This window comes from Entelurus aequoreus, linkage group LG04, assembly GCF_033978785.1.
Source record: "Entelurus aequoreus isolate RoL-2023_Sb linkage group LG04, RoL_Eaeq_v1.1, whole genome shotgun sequence".
NCBI classification, from domain to species: Eukaryota; Metazoa; Chordata; class Actinopteri; order Syngnathiformes; family Syngnathidae; genus Entelurus; species Entelurus aequoreus.
Window position 1 is genome coordinate 51006920 of NC_084734.1, and position 21468 is coordinate 51028387.

Consider the following 21468-nt stretch of genomic DNA (forward strand, 5'->3'; position numbering starts at 1 on the left):
AACCGAATTTTTTGTGTACCGTTACACCCCTAATGTACTGCGTCTTAAAATTTTAGTTTGAGGTTTGAGGAACACGTTTCCTTAGTCAGTACACAGTGGAGAGCAGCAGACTGGCCTAATCGTACAAATGTGCGGCCCATTTAAATGTCCACATAGTTTGGTGACTACATGAAAATGCATTTGCTATTTTATGTCAATTTTGTTCCGTTTCATTGTGTATATTTGAGTTGTTCCGAGTTTATATGGAGAATTTCATATTTCTCTAAGTGATGTTATCTTTGTAAAAGCTAGCATAATTGTCTTTTATGTTATTGTAAATTGTAGTTGTATACATAGGGTAGCTGAAAATGTGCTTCCCTACTTGTAAGACCAGAAGTCGCTGGTCTAATTGTAGTAAGAAAATAAGCACCAACAATTGAAAAATGGGGAAACAACATAATGTAACGAGAAACAGATACAGTATGTCGATACTAATAACCAATAACAGAGAATTGTATTTAAATGTGTAAGACTTACTTAACCTTTTTTTAAAATATATATGTCATAGCGAATTATGCAGATTACAGGATGATGTCATTTTGACATCGCCCCGACCATGCCCCATCATACCCCTGGTAAGACCCCCACTGCCACAAATTGATTGCGTCAACCGTTGGGACACAATGCTAAGACATGATTTTGTTAATGGTTCAATCTTAGCAGGTCTGCTCTTTTCTGAATCCCATTCTAGTTGAAGAGAAAACCTTAGTCTCTTCAAAACATCAATTTATGCTTTAGATTAAAACAAACAAACTATTTAAAAATGTTTTTTTTATAATTTACTTAGCACTATTAAGTTAGTTTGCGCTTAAATTAATTGTACAAACTCCATCAAGGTAATTCACTCCAAAACGTCTTCAAGGGGGAAATTGTCTTTCCAAAGAATAGAATAATTGTTGGAGTCATGAGAGGAGTAAACCACCGTGGTTCCATTTAAAGGCCTGCCAAAATATTATTCTACAGCCACGGCAGTCTGGTGTGCATAATTTGTGATCATGTGACACCTGACAAACTCAAGTGCATGGTAAATCGGGCTGTAAAGCATTTTGACGATCAGCACTTTGATGATGAAAGCCTTCGAAAAGCTTCAAAGCGCACTGGTGGAAATGAAGAGCACACATTTGCATGCTGATTGGCGGAACTAAAGACAACAAAAGAAAGACAAATTTGCATCTCGATGGTCAGCTGAGGCAATGTTTCAGTTGACATCAAAAGTTTTTAGTTTTTTTTGCATATTGCAACGCGGACATATCTGGTACAATTTCTAATGAAGCAACATTGACAGATGCTCAGAGAGCACGTTTGTAACAGAATAACAGACGTCGGAATTAAATACAGACGTATGAATACACTTGAACCTATCCCATTAATGTCAAAGTTACTATCTAGGAAGTTTTTTTACCCCTCCATCAATATATATATATATATATATACACAATACCGTTCAAAAGTTTGGGGTCACATTGAAATGTCCTTATTTTTGAAGGAAAAGCACTGTACTTTTCAATGAAGATAACTTTAAACTAGTCTTAACTTTAAAGAAATACACTCTATACATTGCTAATGTGGTAAATGACTATTCTAGCTGCATATGTCTGGTTTTTGGTGCAATATCTACATAGGTGTATAGAGGCCCATTTCCAGAAACTATCACTCCAGTGTTCTAATGGTACAATGTGTTTGCTCATTGGCTCAGAAGGCTAATTGATGATTAGAAAACCCTTGTGCAATCATGTTAACACATCTGAAAACAGTTTAGCTTGTTACAGAAGCTACCAGACTGACCTTCCTTTGAGCAGATTGAGTTTCTGGAGCATCACATTTGTGGGGTGAATTAAACGCTCAAAATGGCCAGAAAAAGAGAACTTTCATCTGAAACTCGACAGTCTATTCTTGTTTTCAGAAATGAAGGATATTCCACAAAATTGTGGTAGTGTGTATATTAGTGATGGGTTGATGAGGCCTCATGAAGCGTTTCGACACATTGCAAAACTGTATTGATACTGTGTCGATACTGTGTCACTAAATACTGACATCTGCTGGACATTAAAAATCCCTACAGGCAACCTATGGACCGACTCAACTGACACTGATTTTATGACCTAGTATATACAATAATATAAACCAAGTCATTGTATTTCATTTAGGATTATTTAATATCTTCATTTAAATAAAAATATATTTTTATCTTTTTTAGATACAGTCAAATAATGTGAACATGTATCATGACTAGGATGGTAGAAGGTGGGGATTGAACCCCAGTATCCGATTGCTGGCACGGCCACGCTACCAACTTCGCCACGCCGTCATTCCTGTACCTTCTCTAGTAACAGTAGTGATGGGTCCTGCAACACAGATGCATAGGCGCATGCGTCGAGCTCATAGAGCGAAACCCTGTGTCGGTGCGCGTACCGCTTTTAGAAAGTCACGTGACCGATCATGAGCTGCTTTGGTCACGTGACCGATACGCGAACTGTATCGCACTGACGCCTCCTCTATGCCCTGTGAGCAACATTCCCTCTAAGGTGCGCGCCTGCGCAATTGCGCAGTGCTCAGGCGTCCTCCGCGCACACCGTGCGCCGCACAGCCAATATATGCCGCGCACCAAATCAAACCCATCTGAATTCTAAACAAAATAAACACATTTATTCTGTGTAATTTTGAAATGCAACTTTGAGTGACAGTGACAACAAGCGGCCCTAACGGTGTTCGTCAACAACACGCATTGCGCCGCTTCCTAATAAACAGTTTGACGCGCAGGCGTCAGTGCGATACAGTTCATGAGCGGTCACGTGACCAGAACAGCTCATGAGCGGTCACGTGACCAAAACAGCTCGTGTTCGGTCACGTGACTTTCTAAAAGCGATACGCGCACCGACACAGGGTATCGCTCTATGAGCTCGACGCATGCGCCGATGCATCGGTGTTGCCGGACCCATCACTAGTGTATATATATATATATATATATATATATATATATATATATATATATATATACGGTATATATATATGTATATATATATATATATATGAGCTGTTTGGCCACAATACCCAGAAATATGTTTGGAGGAGAAAAGGTGAGGTCTTTAATCCCAGGAACACCATTCCTACCGTCCGGCAAGCATGGTGGTGGTAGTATTATGCTCTGGGCCTGTTTAGCTGCCGATGGAACTGGTGCTTTACAGAGAGTAAATGGGACAATGAAAAAGGAGGATTACCTCCAAATTCTTTAGGACAACCTAAAATCATCAGCCCGGAGGTTGGGTCTGGGCGCAGTTAGGTGTTCCAACAGGACAATGACCCCAAACACACGTCAAAAGTGGTAAAGGAATGGCTAAATCAGGCTAGAATTAAGGTTTTAGAATGGCCTTCCCAAAGTCCTGATTTAAATGTGTGGACAATGCTGAAGAAACAAGTCCATGTCAGAAAACCAACAAATTTAGCTGAACTGCACTAATTTTGTCAAGAGGAGTGGTCAAAAATTCAACCAGAAGCTTGCCAGAAGTTTGTGGATGGCTACCAAAAGTGCCTTATTGCAGTGAAACTTGCCAAGGGACATGTAACCAAATATTAACATTGCTGCATGTATACTTTTGACCCAGCAGATTGGTCACATTTTCAGTAGATCCATAATAAATTCATAAAAGAACCAAACTTCATGAATATTTTTTGTGACCAACAAGTGTGTACTCCAATGTCTGTATGTATAAACAAATGTACTGTATTTAAGTAGTGGTGTAATGATTTGTTTTACCAACAATTCGATTGTTTTCAGAATTTGTGGTTGCCGATACGATTCAGTGACAATATTTTTTTAGAACGATATGATCCGAAATGATTCAGTGAGTTGAAATTGATTCAGTAACTTTTTAGCAACACTTTCTGCTCTCATTTTCAATATTCAAGAAATGTTCAATAAAAGTACAGTAACCAAAAGTTTAAGAGTAGATACCTGCTACTTCTGCTTTTGTTTTACAACATAAAATAATACAATATTAATATCAAAAATAAAGTGCAACCAAAATCTCTTCAGGTTGAATAAAGAGTAGGCTTACCTGCTACTCTTGCTATTGTTTAACAAATAAATATCACAAATACAAAATAAATTAATACCAAAAAAATAAGTGCAACCAAATCTCTTCAGGTTAAATGAGCAGTTGTTTGACCTGCAAACACTCTCATTTTAATAAACAGCTATGGTAGTCACAAAGTCACAACAAAGGTAAACGCCACAAAACAACAAATACAAGCCAAATCCCGACAATTCAAAAACGGAACGGAAGTGACAGCAAACAAGTTTTGGCTACTCAACGACTTCCTGAGACAGAAAGTTGAAAACAGTGTAATGATCGAAATTGGAAAATTAAATATAGTGTGACTACCTTTTCAGTCTTAAATAACATCCATACCCACAACACTACTGTAGTGGTAACAATGGTGACGCAGGGATGGGGCCCGTGACAGAAAGCCCAGCGCACGTCACATGATTCAATAAAATTGACAGCGTGAAAGAGAGTGATGGAAATTAAGACAAATAAAAAATTATGTAACAATCTTCACTTGGCAGTTGGGGGTTCAATCACCAAAATGATTCCCGGGCGCGGCGCCGCTGCTGCCCACTGCTCCCCAAGGGGATAGGACAAATGCAGAGGACAAATTTCACCACATCTAGTGTGTGTGTGACAATCATTGGTACTTTAATCTTTAATCTTTAATCTTTAAATGGGAGGATTATTATCCTTATCTGAAGCAGAGCTGGGTCGGCCATTCTCATGCAAGTTCCCATATTTTGAATAACATGTCAACAGGTATGATGGAGCATGAGCCCATTGGCCTACTAACCATGTGAACCACTTCGGGGTAGATGGGCTCGGTGATGACATTCCTGTTGTGGGTGATGTACTCCACCATCTCGCTCAGCGCCGCCCTCTTCACCTCTTTCCATTTCAGGTCGCTCAATGGGTCCGAGACAAAGTCGAAGAGGACGCAGCACTGCCGCAGCTTCTGGATGAAGAGCTTCTCCTGCTCAGCAGGGGGGACATCTGCACGACGGCAAACCACAAAAGAGAGCATGAAGTGGTTGCTCACAGCTGCTCATCACATTAAAGGAGAACTGCACTTTTTTTTGGAATTTTGCCTATCGTTCACAATCATTATGAAACACATGACGGAGGAATAAAAGAAAAAAAAGCATTCTAAATATTAAATAAATGCGATCAAAAGTGCCCTTACAATGGAGCCTATAGGAGCTGTTCAATTCTGGCTATAGAGCCCCTAAAAAAAACATCCAAATACTTTCGTTTTATATACATGATGTAAGTATATATGTAATGTATTTGCTTACATTAAAAATTCATCCGTCGCCAAGTCTTTCATAATGATTGTGAACAATAGGCAAAATTCCCAAAAAAGTGCAGTTTCCCTTTAATACAAACTATAATTGGAAAATGTAGTGCTTCACACTGATGGCTGTTTCTATAATTTGTCAAAATACAGGTAATTACAGCAAGCAAGTGGGGGAAGGAAAGTGCCTATTTGAAGTGTGGCATTTAAGTGGCTGATGCACCTCCTAAATAATTGGGACAGAATCTGTTCGAATGGAGGCCATTACTTGAGGAATTCAGTTTCTAATATAAATATTTTCCAAATCTTCCAACAACAACCGAATTGTATGAAAACAAAAGATAATCTTTCCCATAAGAAATCATGTAAATCTAATTAATCCATTCCAGAAAACCAGGAATTTAAAAACAAAGCCCATTTTTATAGAGCATTATCAGAGTTTTACATTCAGAAAACAGTGTGAAATAGGGATGCACAATATTTTGATACCGATAGTAAACTTCGAGCTTCTCAAGACCGATACTGGAAAAAATAAATTTAACAAATAATCGGTTAAATGTAGTGTGTGCACACTTTTCTTTGCAGCAGATTCTTTAGCAGAAGGCTTTCAAAACACTGTTATAGCCACTGGCGTTTCAGGTGGCTGATAAGGTTTGATGTGTTAAAGCGCAATGTTTTTTACCCTCCTCGTGAAATCTTTGTAGAACATTTGGTGCAGATAGCTAGGAAAATGTAAAAACAAAGGAAAAGAAGTCCACACAATCAACGTCATGTTTTTTCACAATGAGCTCGGGGGAAGTTTACAACAGGCTGTAGCACAGCAAGTAGGAGAAAAATATATTTATTATATTATAATTTATTTATTGGAATGACATAAGTCCTCATATCATGAGATAATTCCTCATATTGGCTCAATAATTATCTGTTGGACAATAATCATGCAACTCTAATGTAAAATCCAAATGAACTATCAATGAAATGTATAAATGAACATTTAACATCACTGTGGGTGGCGAATAACTTTCTTTGTGGCGGCTTATTTCGCCGTGGTACTCAATAGAAATGTGTGGGATTTTTGTACGGGCACTCCATTCCACTTGAAGTAGAACTGCACTTTTTTTTTATTTTGCCTATCGTTCACAATCATTATGAGAGACAAGAACACACATCTTTTTTCCTAGGATTCTAAAGATAAGAACGCTTGAAAGATGAGGCTAATGGCAGTCACCTTTGTAGCCTTCAATGCCCTCAATCAACGTTCTGTATACTATATACAGACACGTTCATAACAATATGTAAAATATCCATCCATCCATCCATCCATCCATTTTCTGCCGCTTGTCCCGTTTGGGGTCGCAGGGGGGAGCTGGAGCCTATCTCATCTGCATTCAGGCGGAAGGCAGGGTACATATTTATTGTATTTTGGTCATTTTAAGCATTGCGAGAACTTAGCGCATTTATGTTGGTTTTCATCGGTTTGCTATTCATGGAAGACTTGGTAACAGACAATGAAGATGGCTATATTTGGACATTTGAGGATTCACAATCTTATCTTTTTGAAGCAGCATGAACTGCTGGTTATAGAAGAGAGCACAAAAAGAGGGTGAAACATTGGAGCAGACAGAAGCCAAGAGAATGATGTTGCAGTGACTTTGTCACGGTGTAAATGTGGAACTTAGAGCCAAGTTATGCCGGCATAAATGAGTGCCTACCCAAAATAAACAGGAAAAAACGTGCCCAGCCAGCTGGACCAAACGAACAACTGTCCATCGAGTGAGTGAGTATAATATTGATCATGATACACGCAGCACGTCATGCTTGTAAATACACTACAGTAAATATGCTGTCGAGGTAGCTGTGTACAAACAAAACATAAAATAATACTTAACAGATATTGTATAGGGTTACCTCTATACGTATCTGATCATGGCGCGGCGCCACGGCTAAATTGAAGCCGCCACACCTTAAAAAGTCGAAAACAAGTTAAAGTAATATATTGTATGAATGGATATATAGCCTATATTATTTAAGCACCATTGACGAGTGACGAGTCAAATGTGGCTACTGAAAAACTTTGATCAACCGTAAGCAAGACGCACGCGAGTGTCCTCAGCGGTCCCGACGCTTTGCAGCACCTTTATTACGGCGACTGGCGGCTTGGGCGGCGGCTCTCCAGTAGCAGAACGCTAGTTAAGTTAATAATAAATAATGGGGGTATATGTTATTGTTTTGCATCCCCTGTCATCCTAGTACGCCCCCTTCGCCCCAGAGAGGAGTTGTACAGTCTGATGGTGTGTGGGACGAAATAGTTTTTGAGTCTATTAGTCCTGCACTTGGGATGAAGCAGTCTAGCACTGAACAGGCTCCTCTGGCTACTGATAACGCTATGCAGAGGGTGATTGGCATCATCCATGATGCTCAGTAGTTTTTCCGCAGTCCTCTTCTCTGCCACCGTCACTAGTGAGTCCAGTTTAATTCCGATCGTAGAGCCGGCCCGCGTGATCAGTTTCTCCAGTCTGGAGCTGTCCTTCTTAGATTTACTGCCCCCCCAGCACACTGCGATGTAGAACAGAACACTGGCAACCACAGACTGGTAGTATATCCACAAGAGTTTTTTGCAAATGTTGAAGGAGCGCAGCCTCCTCAGGAAGTACCGCCTGCTCTGTCCTTTCCTGTACAAGTGGTCCATGTTAACAGTCCAGTCGAGCTTGTTGTCCACCCACACCCCGAGGTACTTGAATGAATTATGCAATTTAATGATGACGTCTCATTGACCACGCCACTAGCCACGCCACCACCGCCACATGTAGATTTCAAGCTGGGGGAAACCTGCTGTAATACGATTGTTAATGTTTTTCAGTCAGTACAGATTGGTGTCCTATCGCATTGTATTGTGCGGCTGAGCAACCGCTTAAAAAAAACAAACACACTATCTAGTGGTGTCACACAAAACCAATGAAACGCTTAACATGATGATAACATTATTTCAGCTTGCTTGAGATACAGTATATTGAGCTATTTCCTCCTTCCTTTGAGGCCCAACGCTGACTTGTTCCTCAAAGTCAGTCATCAAGGCAGCTGGGTGAACATAACCATGGCGACCACGAGCAGAGAGGCAGGAAACTGGTGTTAAACTCATCAAAGATGCGATGTGCAGCTGCTGCTTTAGATTAATCATGTACTACTGGTTTATAAACGTCATCAAAGACGCTGACTGACCTTGCAAAAAATGAACTGCAGCAGCCCCAAGTCCTTAGCGTAGCACATTTGTGTTTCCTTGTTTGTTTGTTCACACAAACCCTTCCTGTAAGGCAGCCAATTGTCATTCATGTGACGCTAGCTGAAAATGTGTCTTCTGCTCTGAAGGTGGTTGTGACAAAACCGTGATTGAATTCCCCACAAAATTTGAAAAAAATATGAGGACAAATACATGGGCTGTGCCAGCATCACGCAAGTGAAATATGCAACGAGACAGCTCATGATATGCTGAATGCTGAACGAACAACAGTGGATTGAAAAAAATGCAGAAATCCGCCTGGCAGCAACATGTGATCAGTGCGACGCAAGAATGAGGATTATATATATATATATATATATATATATATATATATATATATATATATATATATATATATATATATATATATATATATATATATATATATATATATATATATATATATATATATATATATATATATATATATATATATATATATATATATATATATATATCTCAATAAGACACACCGGGCCCTGACAAACTTTTTCCGACCATTGTGGCCCCCGAGTCATACTAATTTCCCATGTCTGTAATAAACTGTCACCCAGAAAATATATTTGAAGCCAGCAAAGCCAAACAGTTTGTGAGGTATTTACATTAATAAAAGTTATTTTGTTGGTTAAGTTTTCTGAGAAACAGCATATTCCAGACTGATATAAACATGCCCACTGTGGAGGACACCGCTTTTCAGAAAGTAATATTTGAAAGACACTAAAGTGAACATTATTGTTGTTTTACGCTTGTTACACTGGATTTTACATTGTCACTTTAAAGACACACAACTAAGTTTTTTAATATTTGCTTGAAACAGTGAATTTCCCAGCACAATTCTTTGCACTTAAAAATTAATGTTTGTAGTAATAAATATAATTAGCATTATTTAGCAATGTGTTTGAGTTCAATTACAGTAAGTGTGTTATTCTTAAACATTCCTGCCACTTCATTTAACACACTATAACATTTTAAAGTCCTTTTTTGGGGGGAAGGTATATATCACAATAATATCTTACCATGACCTTAATACTGTGATAATATTGTACCGCGTAATAGGCTATATGAATACCGGTATATATTTTGATTCTGAAGAATTGAAAGCGAAAGCGATTGTTAAAGGACCGGAATTGACACTCTGTCGTATTTACTTACATGTTACGTACATTGTGTAAATTGTTCACATAAGTGAAATTAAAAATAAAGCAAACATACACCCATGCTGATGGCCGTGTTGCCTCTACTTAACAGCCATAAAAAGATTAGAACCCTCCCAAATATATTACACTATATATATCCATTTTGACTTTAAATTATTTTCACATAAAAAACACAAAGGTGTGGCAACTTACTTCATTTTATAGGAGTAGTAGCGACTTCTTTATTCATTCACGGAACCCGGTCAACTTCCTTTGTTTTCACTTTATTGAACTGCGCATGCAAGGAACGTCGAGGCCACTTTGGGGCTAGTGTACGTTTACACTGGAGTCTGATAAAGATCACATTTACTTGCAGTGCAAACACTCAGCTAGAAAAAATCAGATTTCGAAAAAATCCCATTTGGGCCACTTTGGCCTGCAGTGTAATTGTAGTCACTGACAACAAATTTGCCTGAAACAGTTGTTTGCTAGTTTGAATCATTGGTTTCCTTTTGCACAAGTCCGCTGTGTTTCAGAAAAAGTTGCACAAACTTGTTACAAAACTCCTGTGGTTAATATTTGTTTTTTCATTACATGCCAGCTGGCAGCAGGAGCTTCCACATTTCATTGAAACAGGTGTCGAGAAGTCGAACAGCTCCTGTTGCACAACAAGCACTTGGGTTCCTGTGAGAAATGAAATATTAAGAGACCAACCCCCAAGCACAGAACACATGCAATTTTTGCGCAACGGGAGGCCAGATAACCTTTTCCTTGCGTGAGCAAGCACAGGAAACTCTTGAATGGGTCATGATCCTCAGAGGTTATTGCATGAGCTAGTATGTTTCCAGACAAAAAACTAAAACAACAAGCAACAACAAGCATTGACCTCACTTCCTCCAACATCGGAAGTGTTGGTGGGGGATGGGAAACTCCTCCCCCCCTCAACTCACTCCTTCCTCTCTCGGGACTAAGCTATGCTGCTCAACATCTTGCAGCAGCTTTAAGGAAAGTCACCTGACAAGTACACACGTTTCTACAAAACCACAAAGTACGCACAAAAAACACATAACTACTAGAGGTGGCAACGTTTCCTGCTCTCACCTCTAAAATGCATGAGGCCCACAAGCTGGAAGGGCCCATTGGAGCCCGGTGCATCCACAAGCATCACACTGGCCGCTGTAGTGCATGCCAACATCAATGAGGTGACGGCAAGGGGGGAGAGGAGGGCAGCCAGCCCGCTACAGCGAGGAGCCGACCTCCATTTTATCACTAGAAGCAGAAAATGAAGCTCCCCCTGCCACTGGAGGGAAACTGCTCGTGCCTTAATGTCATTCCACCTGATTGGCCGGCTGGGGTCACGTGGAGACCGGCTGCCGGAATAAACAAACATGAGGGGAGGGCCCGGCTGACGCAGCGTGGGAGGGAATGGTGTGGCTGAAGTAGTGATTTGAGGAGGGCTGTCATCAGTCATACAAACTTGCTGTCAAAACAATACACACACAATAACAAATCAAAACTGCTATTGCAGTCAGTCATTCTACCACGGACGGTCACCAAGACAGACCATCTAAATGTAGATCAACACAAACTAAAGAGAAACCATTAAACCGCTAGTAGTGTTAAATATCTATGTGGAGAATAGGACTTCTAGCACATTAAGCACACATTACAATTGACCACTTTAAATAGGTGCAAACTAAACACACTTTATCATCCAATTAAAATATTTTCTAGCTTCAGAAGCCAGAAAAAGTGTATTATGCTCAATGCATATTGAAGAGTATAGAGTATACGAGGAGACATGCGACCTCAGCTCTTGATGTATTGATTTATGGGAAACACACTGCTTAGTGCTGATGCTACTAATGAGAAAGTTGTTGCACAAGGTTTAAAAATTTAAAAATCGATTTTTTACTCCTCTTGTGCTGGCATATGTTTTGCCCCTTAGGAGCTTCCGTACCTTGCGCCGTCACCTTACTTCACTGAGCAGCACACATAGCAAAACATGGTTAACAGGAGAGAGATGTTTGCTCTAAAGAAAAGCAAAGTGTTGTCAGTACTCTGATTTTTTTTGGAAAAAGGCATGGAACAAGTGACTGCACGCTGCAAAGTTTGTTTTAAGGAGGCATTAGTTAGGGCTGGGCCATTATATGATCGTGGTCGTTTGTTGTGATTAATTTGAATTAGATCACAGTGATAAGCCGTTACCATATTTCCTCGATCAAACATGGCAGAAATTTCTGTTAGAAGTTACCGCAGCAGTAAGCAGTAGAGAAGCAACGATGCTTGGTGTAATCCTGCACGGAATAATCCACTTTTATTGACCGTGACCCTGTGTGTCTGTGAATAAGTGTGTGTTTGTGTGAAAATGTTTGTGTTAGTGTGTGCGCGACCATCCCGTTCCACCGTCGCAAAAGTCAGTCTCGTCGCGATGTAATTAATGTTTAATCGCGTTGTGCTTCATCCCCTTACACAGTTGGAAGTGCAGTCCAGAAAATCTAAATAAAGAAATATGACTAACACTAGCATAGAAGTTAAAACTACATTTAAAAGGAGCAGCAACTTTAGTGACACCATATACTTTCAGTATCTGCTGTAGCGCACCAGTAATCCTGCTCTAAATGAGGACTTGCAGGCACTGAAACGTGACTGTATTGGTCCGGACTGGGAGAATCAACACACCAACTAATTTAATCAGAAAAGGCATTTTGTTTGTGTCTTTACTAGAAAAAAACTGCAAACAGAAACTTTGTTCTTTTTGTTTGTGGATAGAAAAACATTTTGTTCCTGAAATAATAATTAAACTTGTTTTATGTATTGGTACACATTATTTTACAGTACCTTAAAATAAAACCAACTGGAAATGTCCTTGGCCAACTTGACCAAGCAGACAACTGTCGCTATAATATTGACCATGATACATGCAGCGCATCACCGTACAACTACAATACATACGGTGTCGTGCTAGCTGTGTACAAACAAAACATGAAATGCTGGCTAATACTTTACAGATACTGTAATATAATTGTTCATGTTTTTTCAGTTAGTGCAGATCGGTGTCCTATAGCATTGTGTTGTGTATTACAAACTCAAAATCATTCAGCTACTGACGCAAGATGCGAGCTTACCTCTTCCTGTAGCTAGCTTGCAGCTAATGCCTTAGCATTATGTCTTACTATGCTAGATAAATAGTTCCTCAGTGTTCGCTCTTACAAAAACAATGTTGCAGTGTCGCTACCGCTTGGTTATCATACAGATTACGGAACGTAAATTAAGTATTATTGGTGGTTTTTGAATGCATTTTCAAAGTGATTTAAAGGCAGAATGAAATGATCACATTAGCTGCATTGCTAGCCACCTAGAACGAGGTGATTAATACAAATTAGAATGAAAAAAAAAAAATTATCTTCTTTTCTCTCATAAGGATTATGAACGATAAATACAATTCCAAAAAAAAAAAGTCCTTCAGATAGCAATTATTGTTATTCCTATGTATTTAAACAAATCAATAATGGTGGGCTAGGAAACAATTGACCAAACAATGAAGTAACATTAAAAACGCTGTTAATTAAGACAAATCTGCAGCTCTATGTTATCATTGTGTGATCACCTGCACTATGTTAGCTTGTCGTGATGGTCTTACTTTCAGTTTGTAGCTAAATAATTGGCCAATAAAGACCACAACACCTTGTTCTTAATGGCTATAGGCAAGTTTGTGTAACTGTGATTCAAATATGAAGGAGACAATATGATATGCTGTTTGCTGCCAACAAAACCTGTCAAACCAAGTAAAAAAGTATGCTGCTATTTGAACGTCTGAAAGCAGCAGTGTTGATATCCGATGCTGGTGTATCAATACTGTGTTGTAAAAGTTGATAATGCCATACGTGGCAAACATGTTGGTCCAATCTCTAAGTTCATTCATAGTATATTTAAAGTAGTAATTCTGCATGTGCTTGAATTATGTTACTAAAACTGATGTTTTAAACACAGAATGGCGGGGTGTCTAAACTTATGCTGGCCCAGTAGAAAGCAGTGATTTTTTTAACAAACTGCAACTATGACGAAGTGTCATTTCTGCAGCAGCCTTTCCTCAAATGCTTGTTTTAATTGAGAACTAGTTAACTTTTTCCTGGCGGGTGACACTGCCTGTCATGCACAACGCTATTTCTGGTATTTCTGAGTTTATGCACAGAACAGATGGCCGTCTAGGAGCCCCCAGCAGGAGCCCAGCTGTTTGTGACAGAAAACAGGAAGTCTTCTCAGTATGAGCAACACAGGATGTGAAGCCTATGAGCTGCATTTTGCCCAAACAGCAAGATAACGCCACAAATGCAGCAGTGTGTATGGAAACAATTAAAGCAACGCAGATATTTTGTGCAATGAAATACGCTAGATAAGAAAATGAAAAAATGCTGACTCATTAACACTAATTAGGTTAGCTTCCATGAGAGGGGCAAAATAATAGAAACAGTATAGAGTATAGAGCTAGGGTGTAATGGTAAACCAAAATCATTATTCTGTACATACCGTACTTCAGTTTTATAGGTCTAACAGAAACAGAGAAACACAAAAAACTGCTGAGGGATCACGTAATGATGTCATCTTTGTGCTTGCATAATTGGCTGTGACACATTTAAGTGTAGCTTTAATGGACGCTGTAGGAGAAAGAAATACCACAATGGGAAACAAAGTCAGTAAAAATAGATGAAAAGCCAAACTGATTCGTTTAAAACTACAAATTAACTTTAAAAAAAAATAAAATTGATGTCACAATTAAGACAATGGGTGCTTTTAGATTGGGGGTTAGGGACCCCACAGTAGCAATAGCTGGGTTGCAATTACATGACCTAAAGGCACATCCAGACATTTCCGGGTTTCAGGCGATGGTCTCGAGCAGGGTTCCCCAAACTACGGCCAGCAGCGTCCAAAATCTGTCCCAAGCATCTCTACTATTTACTACCGCAGTATCTTGTAACGGAGATTTCCGCCATGTTTGATGGAGGTAATAAATGCCAACTGTTGACAACTGTCATTTTGTACCTATCTATAAACGTGTTTAGTACAGGTCCATGCTGCGGTCCATGCCTGGTTTTAGGGCCACAGTTTTTCTTATTTTTCGGTATGTTTGAGGAGTAAAGAGAACAACTTTTTTCTCTGTTATTTTGTTTTTTTTTGCTTGTCATCACAAACATTCTGCAGAAAACTAAGTATTATAGGTGTACTGAATACTATAAGACTTTCATTTTCTTCTGTTCATTCTGCTATGGTACAAACACGCGTAGCTGCTAAAAGCGACGAAATGTGTGAATGCTCTTGAAGCATGCATATGGCGATTTATCGACGCTGGAAAATTTACCGACTTTAATTTTCATTCATCGTCGAATATCGGCCTAGGCCTAATCGGTACTCTTATCAATACTATATTTAATTGTTGCAAATAAAGATGTGAAAAAATGTATTTTTTATTACCATTTTCATTACCAAAAGAGGTTGTACACCACCAACATCATGTAACATCTAACAGCAAGAAAGTAATTTATCAACACCTGATTTTTAAGTCTTAAACAACTCAAGTCAACTATCTTTGCAGTGAAAGGGGCAATGCTGTTGTTGTATAATTTCGTAAAAAACACAGATATATCACTGTGTTTCTATTCATTACAATTACACTCAGCTAGAAATATGTATGTATGGCATTCATGTGCAGAGCATCGACCATTAAGATTATATATCATATGAAATATATACGGTAATATAAATCAATACAATCAATCAGTATGTTAGGTGGGTGTGCATTTTTTTTAAAAGTAGGAATTATTTGTGTTTATGTTGCACACAGACGTATTTGAGTGTTGAGACCTACCGATGTATGTGTCTGTGTAGTGTGCACACAAAAAAAAACGACCCAGTAAGCAAGGGTATTGCTCGATTGTCTAGTTTGTAGAGTCAAGAGACAGGCGAACTGAAAAACATTTAAGCAAGGTGTGTTTAATGCTACGCAAATGTGGCGCATTGGAGTGATGTCAGACGGCAACGGGAGATCTATCAGCGGATGCTATCTTGCTTCAGAGCAATTGTATGGATTATTATATTACTTAATTTTTTCACTTTTTTTTGTGGATTAATACCTGTGGATTATTGGATCTTTAGGATGACGTTTGATGAAACGGGGTAGCGGTGGTCGTGAGTAAAGCGCGTTCACTTCAAACTGACACTATCTCTTATTTGCTTACACGACTTTGAGGGACTTTTTAGGAGGAAATATTGTTGAAATTGTTTTATGTGGTGTTGCTTCCTCATTTGTGATTATTCCTGAAATAGTTTTGTGTGGTGTTGCTTCCTCATTTGTGATTATTCGAAGCTGAGACAGCGTGTCATAATTACGACGGTCAGCTGGATAAGAAAATACCATTAGCCGTGTTATTGGTCCAGAATCTTAACAGTCCTCCCTGACTGACCAAAATTAAGAACCGGTACCAAAAAAATCGACACACTCTGTATAACCCTAGTTATCGGTATTGGTCTTAAGAAGTTTTCTGTATTGGTATCGGTTTGGAAAAAATAAATTGTGCATTCCTACTTTATAGGTTGGTAACACTGATCCCTCCTGGTTTGTCTTCTTATTCTCTGGCAGGCCAGGTACGCAAGAGTTCTGTCGAGTTGCGACCCGTACTACAACATACTGTAAGAAGTTATAAGGAAAAGCTACATTAAATGACAGTCCTTTTATGTGTTTTGAGCGGGGCGAACATGTAGCCCCAAATCTGTGTGTGGCATTCCAAACTGATTTATGGGAAACACACTGCTTAGTGCTGATGCTATTAATGATGATATTCAGTGTTTACATTGGAACAATAAGCAAGTCAGGCATTTCATCCAATTTAGTTTTAAAGACGCTGTAAACCTGTTGACCCGATTGTCAAAAATAGGGCAGCACGCACTTGTTTTAGCAAAACACACTAACCGCAAGTTGTTTCATGATGCTGGAAGGTATATTATGAGCCGCACAAAAGGGTCTTATTTTTGAGAACTGTGTTGCCCGGTCATGGGGCCGCTGTAGCATGAGGGAGCTATCTGGTCGGCAGTAGACAAGACGCACAAGCTGCAACAATACAGGGGAGGTCTTTAGCACGGCAACGACGACAAATAGAATGTCTGCTGATCTTCACACATCCTATCAGTGTCATGGCCCCTGTACAATGAGCGATTAAGGATTGCTACAGACTATTTGCAGAGTGAAACACCCAGCAACACTTAGAGAACAAGTCTTACAACAGAGGCTTTCAGTGTCTTTACTAACCCCTTCAGCAAGGAATGAAATGAATGAATAAAACATAGCCGCATTTTAGCTCCAAGTTCTGTTAGCCAAACTGGCAATTTAGATAATGCACTGTTTTAAGAAATTGACAACACTTTAAAGGCCTACTGAAACCCACTACTACCGACCACGAAGTCTGATAGTTTATATATCAATGATGAAATCTTAACATTGCAACACATGCCAATACGGCCGGGTTAACTTATAAAGTGCAATTTTTAAATTTCCCGGGAAACTTCCGCTTGAAAACGTCTATGTATGATGGCGTATGCGCGTGACGTCACGACGGCAACGGAAGTATTCGGACCCAATGTGTCACCATACAAACTGCTCTGTTTTCATCGAAAAATTCCACAGTATTCTGGACATCTGTGTTGGTGAATCTTTTGCAATTTGTTTAATGGACGATGGAGACTGCAAAGAAGAAAGTTGTAGGTGCGATCGGTGTATTAGCGGCTGGCTAATACACCATGGAGCCGCGAAAGCTAACAACACCAACGGCTTCACTTCGCTGTCGAGCAACCATGAGAATGACAAGAAGTCATCAATGGGCAATACAGTGTTACCAGAGGTGAAACCGGACTTAAAAGCGTTAGTGGGAACTCTACAAAACTATGTAAATGAGACACAAAGGGATGGCAAAAACATCCAGGAACAGATTATGAAAAGGCGTACAAAAAGATGTTGCAGATTTCCAAGAACAGATTATTAAAGACAGAGAATAATCTCGTAATGACATGATGGAATTTAGAAATTTCAGAGAAGAAAAGAAGATTCTCAGTGAAGACAACACAGCATTAAAACGGGAGGTGGAGAAGCCAAAAGTGGAGAATGCAAAATTGGGCCAACAGTTGAATGCCAAGCAGCAAAACAACACCCATTGGGACAACAGCAGTGTTGTAGAGAACATTAAAATGGAGATAGAAGCATTGCGCCAACAGTTTCAACTAAGTAACACTGATTTAAAGAACTTCAGGAAAAAGATGGCTGCATTGAGACAACAGAATGATCTGAAAAATAAAAGTTAGGACAATGTATACAAGGGATTCCCACACTCTTTCAGCAGGCAGGCTACTTTTCACCCCTTTGATCCCAACTTTGATCTCCCAGATCATTCTGTTGTCTCAATGCAGCCATCTCCTCGAAGTTATTCCACACACACACACACACACACACACACACACACACACACACACACACACACACACACACACACACACACACACACACACACACACACACACACACACACACACACACACACACACACACACACACACACACACACACACACCTGAGGGTTCCCTGTTTGAACCCCGGCTTCTGCCATCCTCGTCACATCCCTTGTGTCCTTGAGCAAGACACTTTCATAATGGGTCGTGGTTAGGGTCTTGCATGGGTGAATGTGGAATTAGTGCCAAAGCGATTTGAGTACCTTGAAGGTAGAAAAGCGCTACACAAGTGTAACACACAGGTTTTTTTATGCTCTAATTATGAAAAATTGTATTTTAAAATAAAAATAAGAATTCCTACTTTGCAAAAACACACTTGTTGCGGTCAGGTCTGAAACAATTAACAGCAATAAACAAAGCACAACTGTGTATCATCCTCCAAAGAACCCATTTAACACATTATAAGACTTCAGGAAAAACAGCCAACCTGTGGGAAACACTGAAAATTGATGTTTACATGTTTAATCAACAAAAGGAAGAAACCCCACCCGGCTGCCGCATTGTATATGCGTTTTACACAGCCCTGCATTAATAAAATGGTCCAGGGAAACATTGTACCAATTCACAAAAGTTAGATTCATTTGGCAGTGTTTAAAACTGACCAGCAGATGGCGACAAACACTTGAGCCATGCCTGACTGGGAAAGCGGGTGTTTTTCAAAAGAGAACACACAGGAGGCAGCAACTTATTCAGCAGGTCCATTCACACACTAAAGTGCAACTAATATCATTTATAACAATATCAAAATATAATATGATTTAATGCAGTCTTTTATCGACAGAATTTATAGGCGCAGTCAGGGCGTTGAGGGGATCCGGTTTGGAGGCTGCAGGATTAGGTCTCTGCTTTTTGCAGATGATGTGGTCCTGATGGCTTCATCTGGCCAGGTTTTTCAGCTCTCACTGGATCGGTTCGCAGCCGAGTGTGAAGCCATCCAAGTCAGAGTCCATGGTTCTCGCCCAGAAAAGGGTGGAGTGCCATCTCCGAGTTTGGGAAGAGATCTTGCCCCAAGTGGAGGAGTTCAAGTACTCGACAGGCGAATTGGTGCAGCGTCTGCAGTGGTGCGGACACTGTATCGATCCATTGTGGTAAAGAAGGAGCTGAGTCGGAAGGCAAAGCTCTTAATTTACCAGTCGATCTACGTGCCCATCCTCACCTATGGTCCTGAACTTTGGGTTATGACCGAAAGGACAAGATCCATGTACAAGCGGACGAAATGAGTTTCCTCCATCAGGTGGCGGGGCTCTCCCTGAGAGATAGGGTGAGAAGCTCTGTGTTCAAAGTAAATCCGCTGCTCCTTTGCACCGAGAGGAGGCAGATGAGGTGGTTCAGGCATCTGGTCAGGATGGCACCCGGACGCCTCCCTGGGGAGGTGTTCAGGGCCCGTCCGACAGGTAAGAGGCCGAGGGGAAGACCCAGTACACGTTGGGAAAACTATGCCACTCAGCTGGCCTGGTAACGCCTTGAGATCCCTCGGGAGGAGGTGGACGAAGTGGCTGGGTAGAGGGAAGTCTGAGTTTTTCTACTTAGGCTGCTGCCCCCGCGACCCGACCTCAGATAAGCTGAAGATAATGTCTTAATGTAGCTCTCAATGATGAAACATTCTGCTATGATAGTCAGTGTGAAAATCGCTGTGGGATAATATTTAACTGTGGGAGGCGATGTGGGGCCTTTTTCATACAAAACAGGTTAATGGCCAAGCGGCGTTTGTACAAACTGCATAACCAGGCCGTGATTTGCGCGTACATGAAGCGGCGAACAAAAAGCTTGCACTAACTCGGCATGTTGCCGCTTATTAGTTTTGCTGCCTAAAAGGGGGTCATAAAGCTCAGCGGTCACAACATTATGCAAAAAAATTTCCATCCATCCATCCATTTTCTACCGCTTATTCCCTTCGGGGTCGCGGGAGGCGCTGGAGCCTATTTCAGCTACAATCGGGCGGAAGGCGGGGTACACCCTGGACAAGTCGCCACCTCATCGCAGGGCCAACACAGATAGACAGACAACAAAAAATGTGTGAGGAATATCACATTTAAAGGCCGCTAATAAAAATGCTCTTGATTAGTACTGATGTTATGTTTTAACAATTACGCAACAAGTTGCCAAGCGACAGCTGTTACAAACAGGCCTGGAGAGTGATATACAGCATGTCTCTCTACGTTTGCTACATTTTGGCAAGAAGAAAGTATGAGAATGATGGCTGTTCTCAGGTTGATAATTTATTGAAGCGTTCCATAAACTCATTGTGATTCTCCTGCTGTGTTGCTGCCGCTTAGACAACACTCACCCAACTTGTTTATTTGAAAAGATTTATATACACACTATCTTAAAAAAAATTAAGCACTTCTAAGTGTACACTTCTTTCTGCTCCTTTTTATTCATAAATTACTTTAATGTTGTATCGATTATATTTATTCAATATTGAATGAATGAAATAAGAATAACAATGGAAATGGAAAAATGTCCGTGTGCATCTGGTCGATAGAGAGGTATCTCAGCAGGCATAACTAAATCAGGTTTTATTTTAAATAAGCAGAAGCATATATGTCTTGCTGTGGGCGAGGTATTGAACCCGCACATTAGGTGCTTTGCGCACACAACATATTGAGAGCTAGTCTCGGTGTTCCCCACGCCACATTACAAGGAGACCCTGCTTAAAGTTATATAAAAATTCTGTCTCGTTTTGTCCTTGTGAAGTAAATATGTATCGTCTCATCTCATGAAGCCAATATCGTGTATCGTCTCATCTTGTGCAATTAATATCACGTATCGTCTCATCTGATGAAGCCAATATCAGGCATCGTCTCATCTTGTACAGTCAATATTGTGTATCGTTTTACAGTCAATATTGTGTATTGTCTCATCTCATGAAGCCAATATTGTATATCGTCTCATCTCGTGAAGCCAATGAAACACTACAAACAGATTCCAGACAGGGAATCCTTTAAACATTTTTATTATGTGTTTGATTTGTTCATGTTCACAGAACGCACAAAGAACAATTAACAACTGAAGTGTCTGTATCCTTTCTCTGCATCGAAGCTGGAGCTTTCAAACACTATGTTCCCTACACTATCCACGTGATGTTCATGGGACGTTCATGTGACAAAGCGTTCAAGC

At 40.0% G+C, this 21468-nt stretch overlaps 1 protein-coding gene across 7 annotated transcripts in view; it reads right to left on the minus strand.

The window, feature by feature from the left end:
* Positions 1 to 21468, minus strand: part of LOC133648758 (serine/threonine-protein phosphatase 2A 56 kDa regulatory subunit gamma isoform-like) — a 67209-nt gene that overhangs the window by 28031 nt on the left and 17710 nt on the right. For 5 of the 7 annotated variants that reach the window (XR_009825930.1, XR_009825929.1, XM_062045158.1 and 2 more), the window contains one exon: positions 4882 to 5081. Coding sequence is in view for 5 of the 7 variants with exons in the window: in XM_062045158.1 (XP_061901142.1) it covers positions 4882 to 5081 (200 nt within the window). In the remaining 2 variants the exon portion in view is untranslated. Of the gene's footprint in view, positions 1 to 4881; positions 5082 to 10008; positions 10480 to 10559; positions 10710 to 10896; positions 11060 to 21468 lie in introns of those variants that run through there. The other 2 variants (XM_062045160.1, XM_062045159.1) reach the window with 2 other exon arrangements.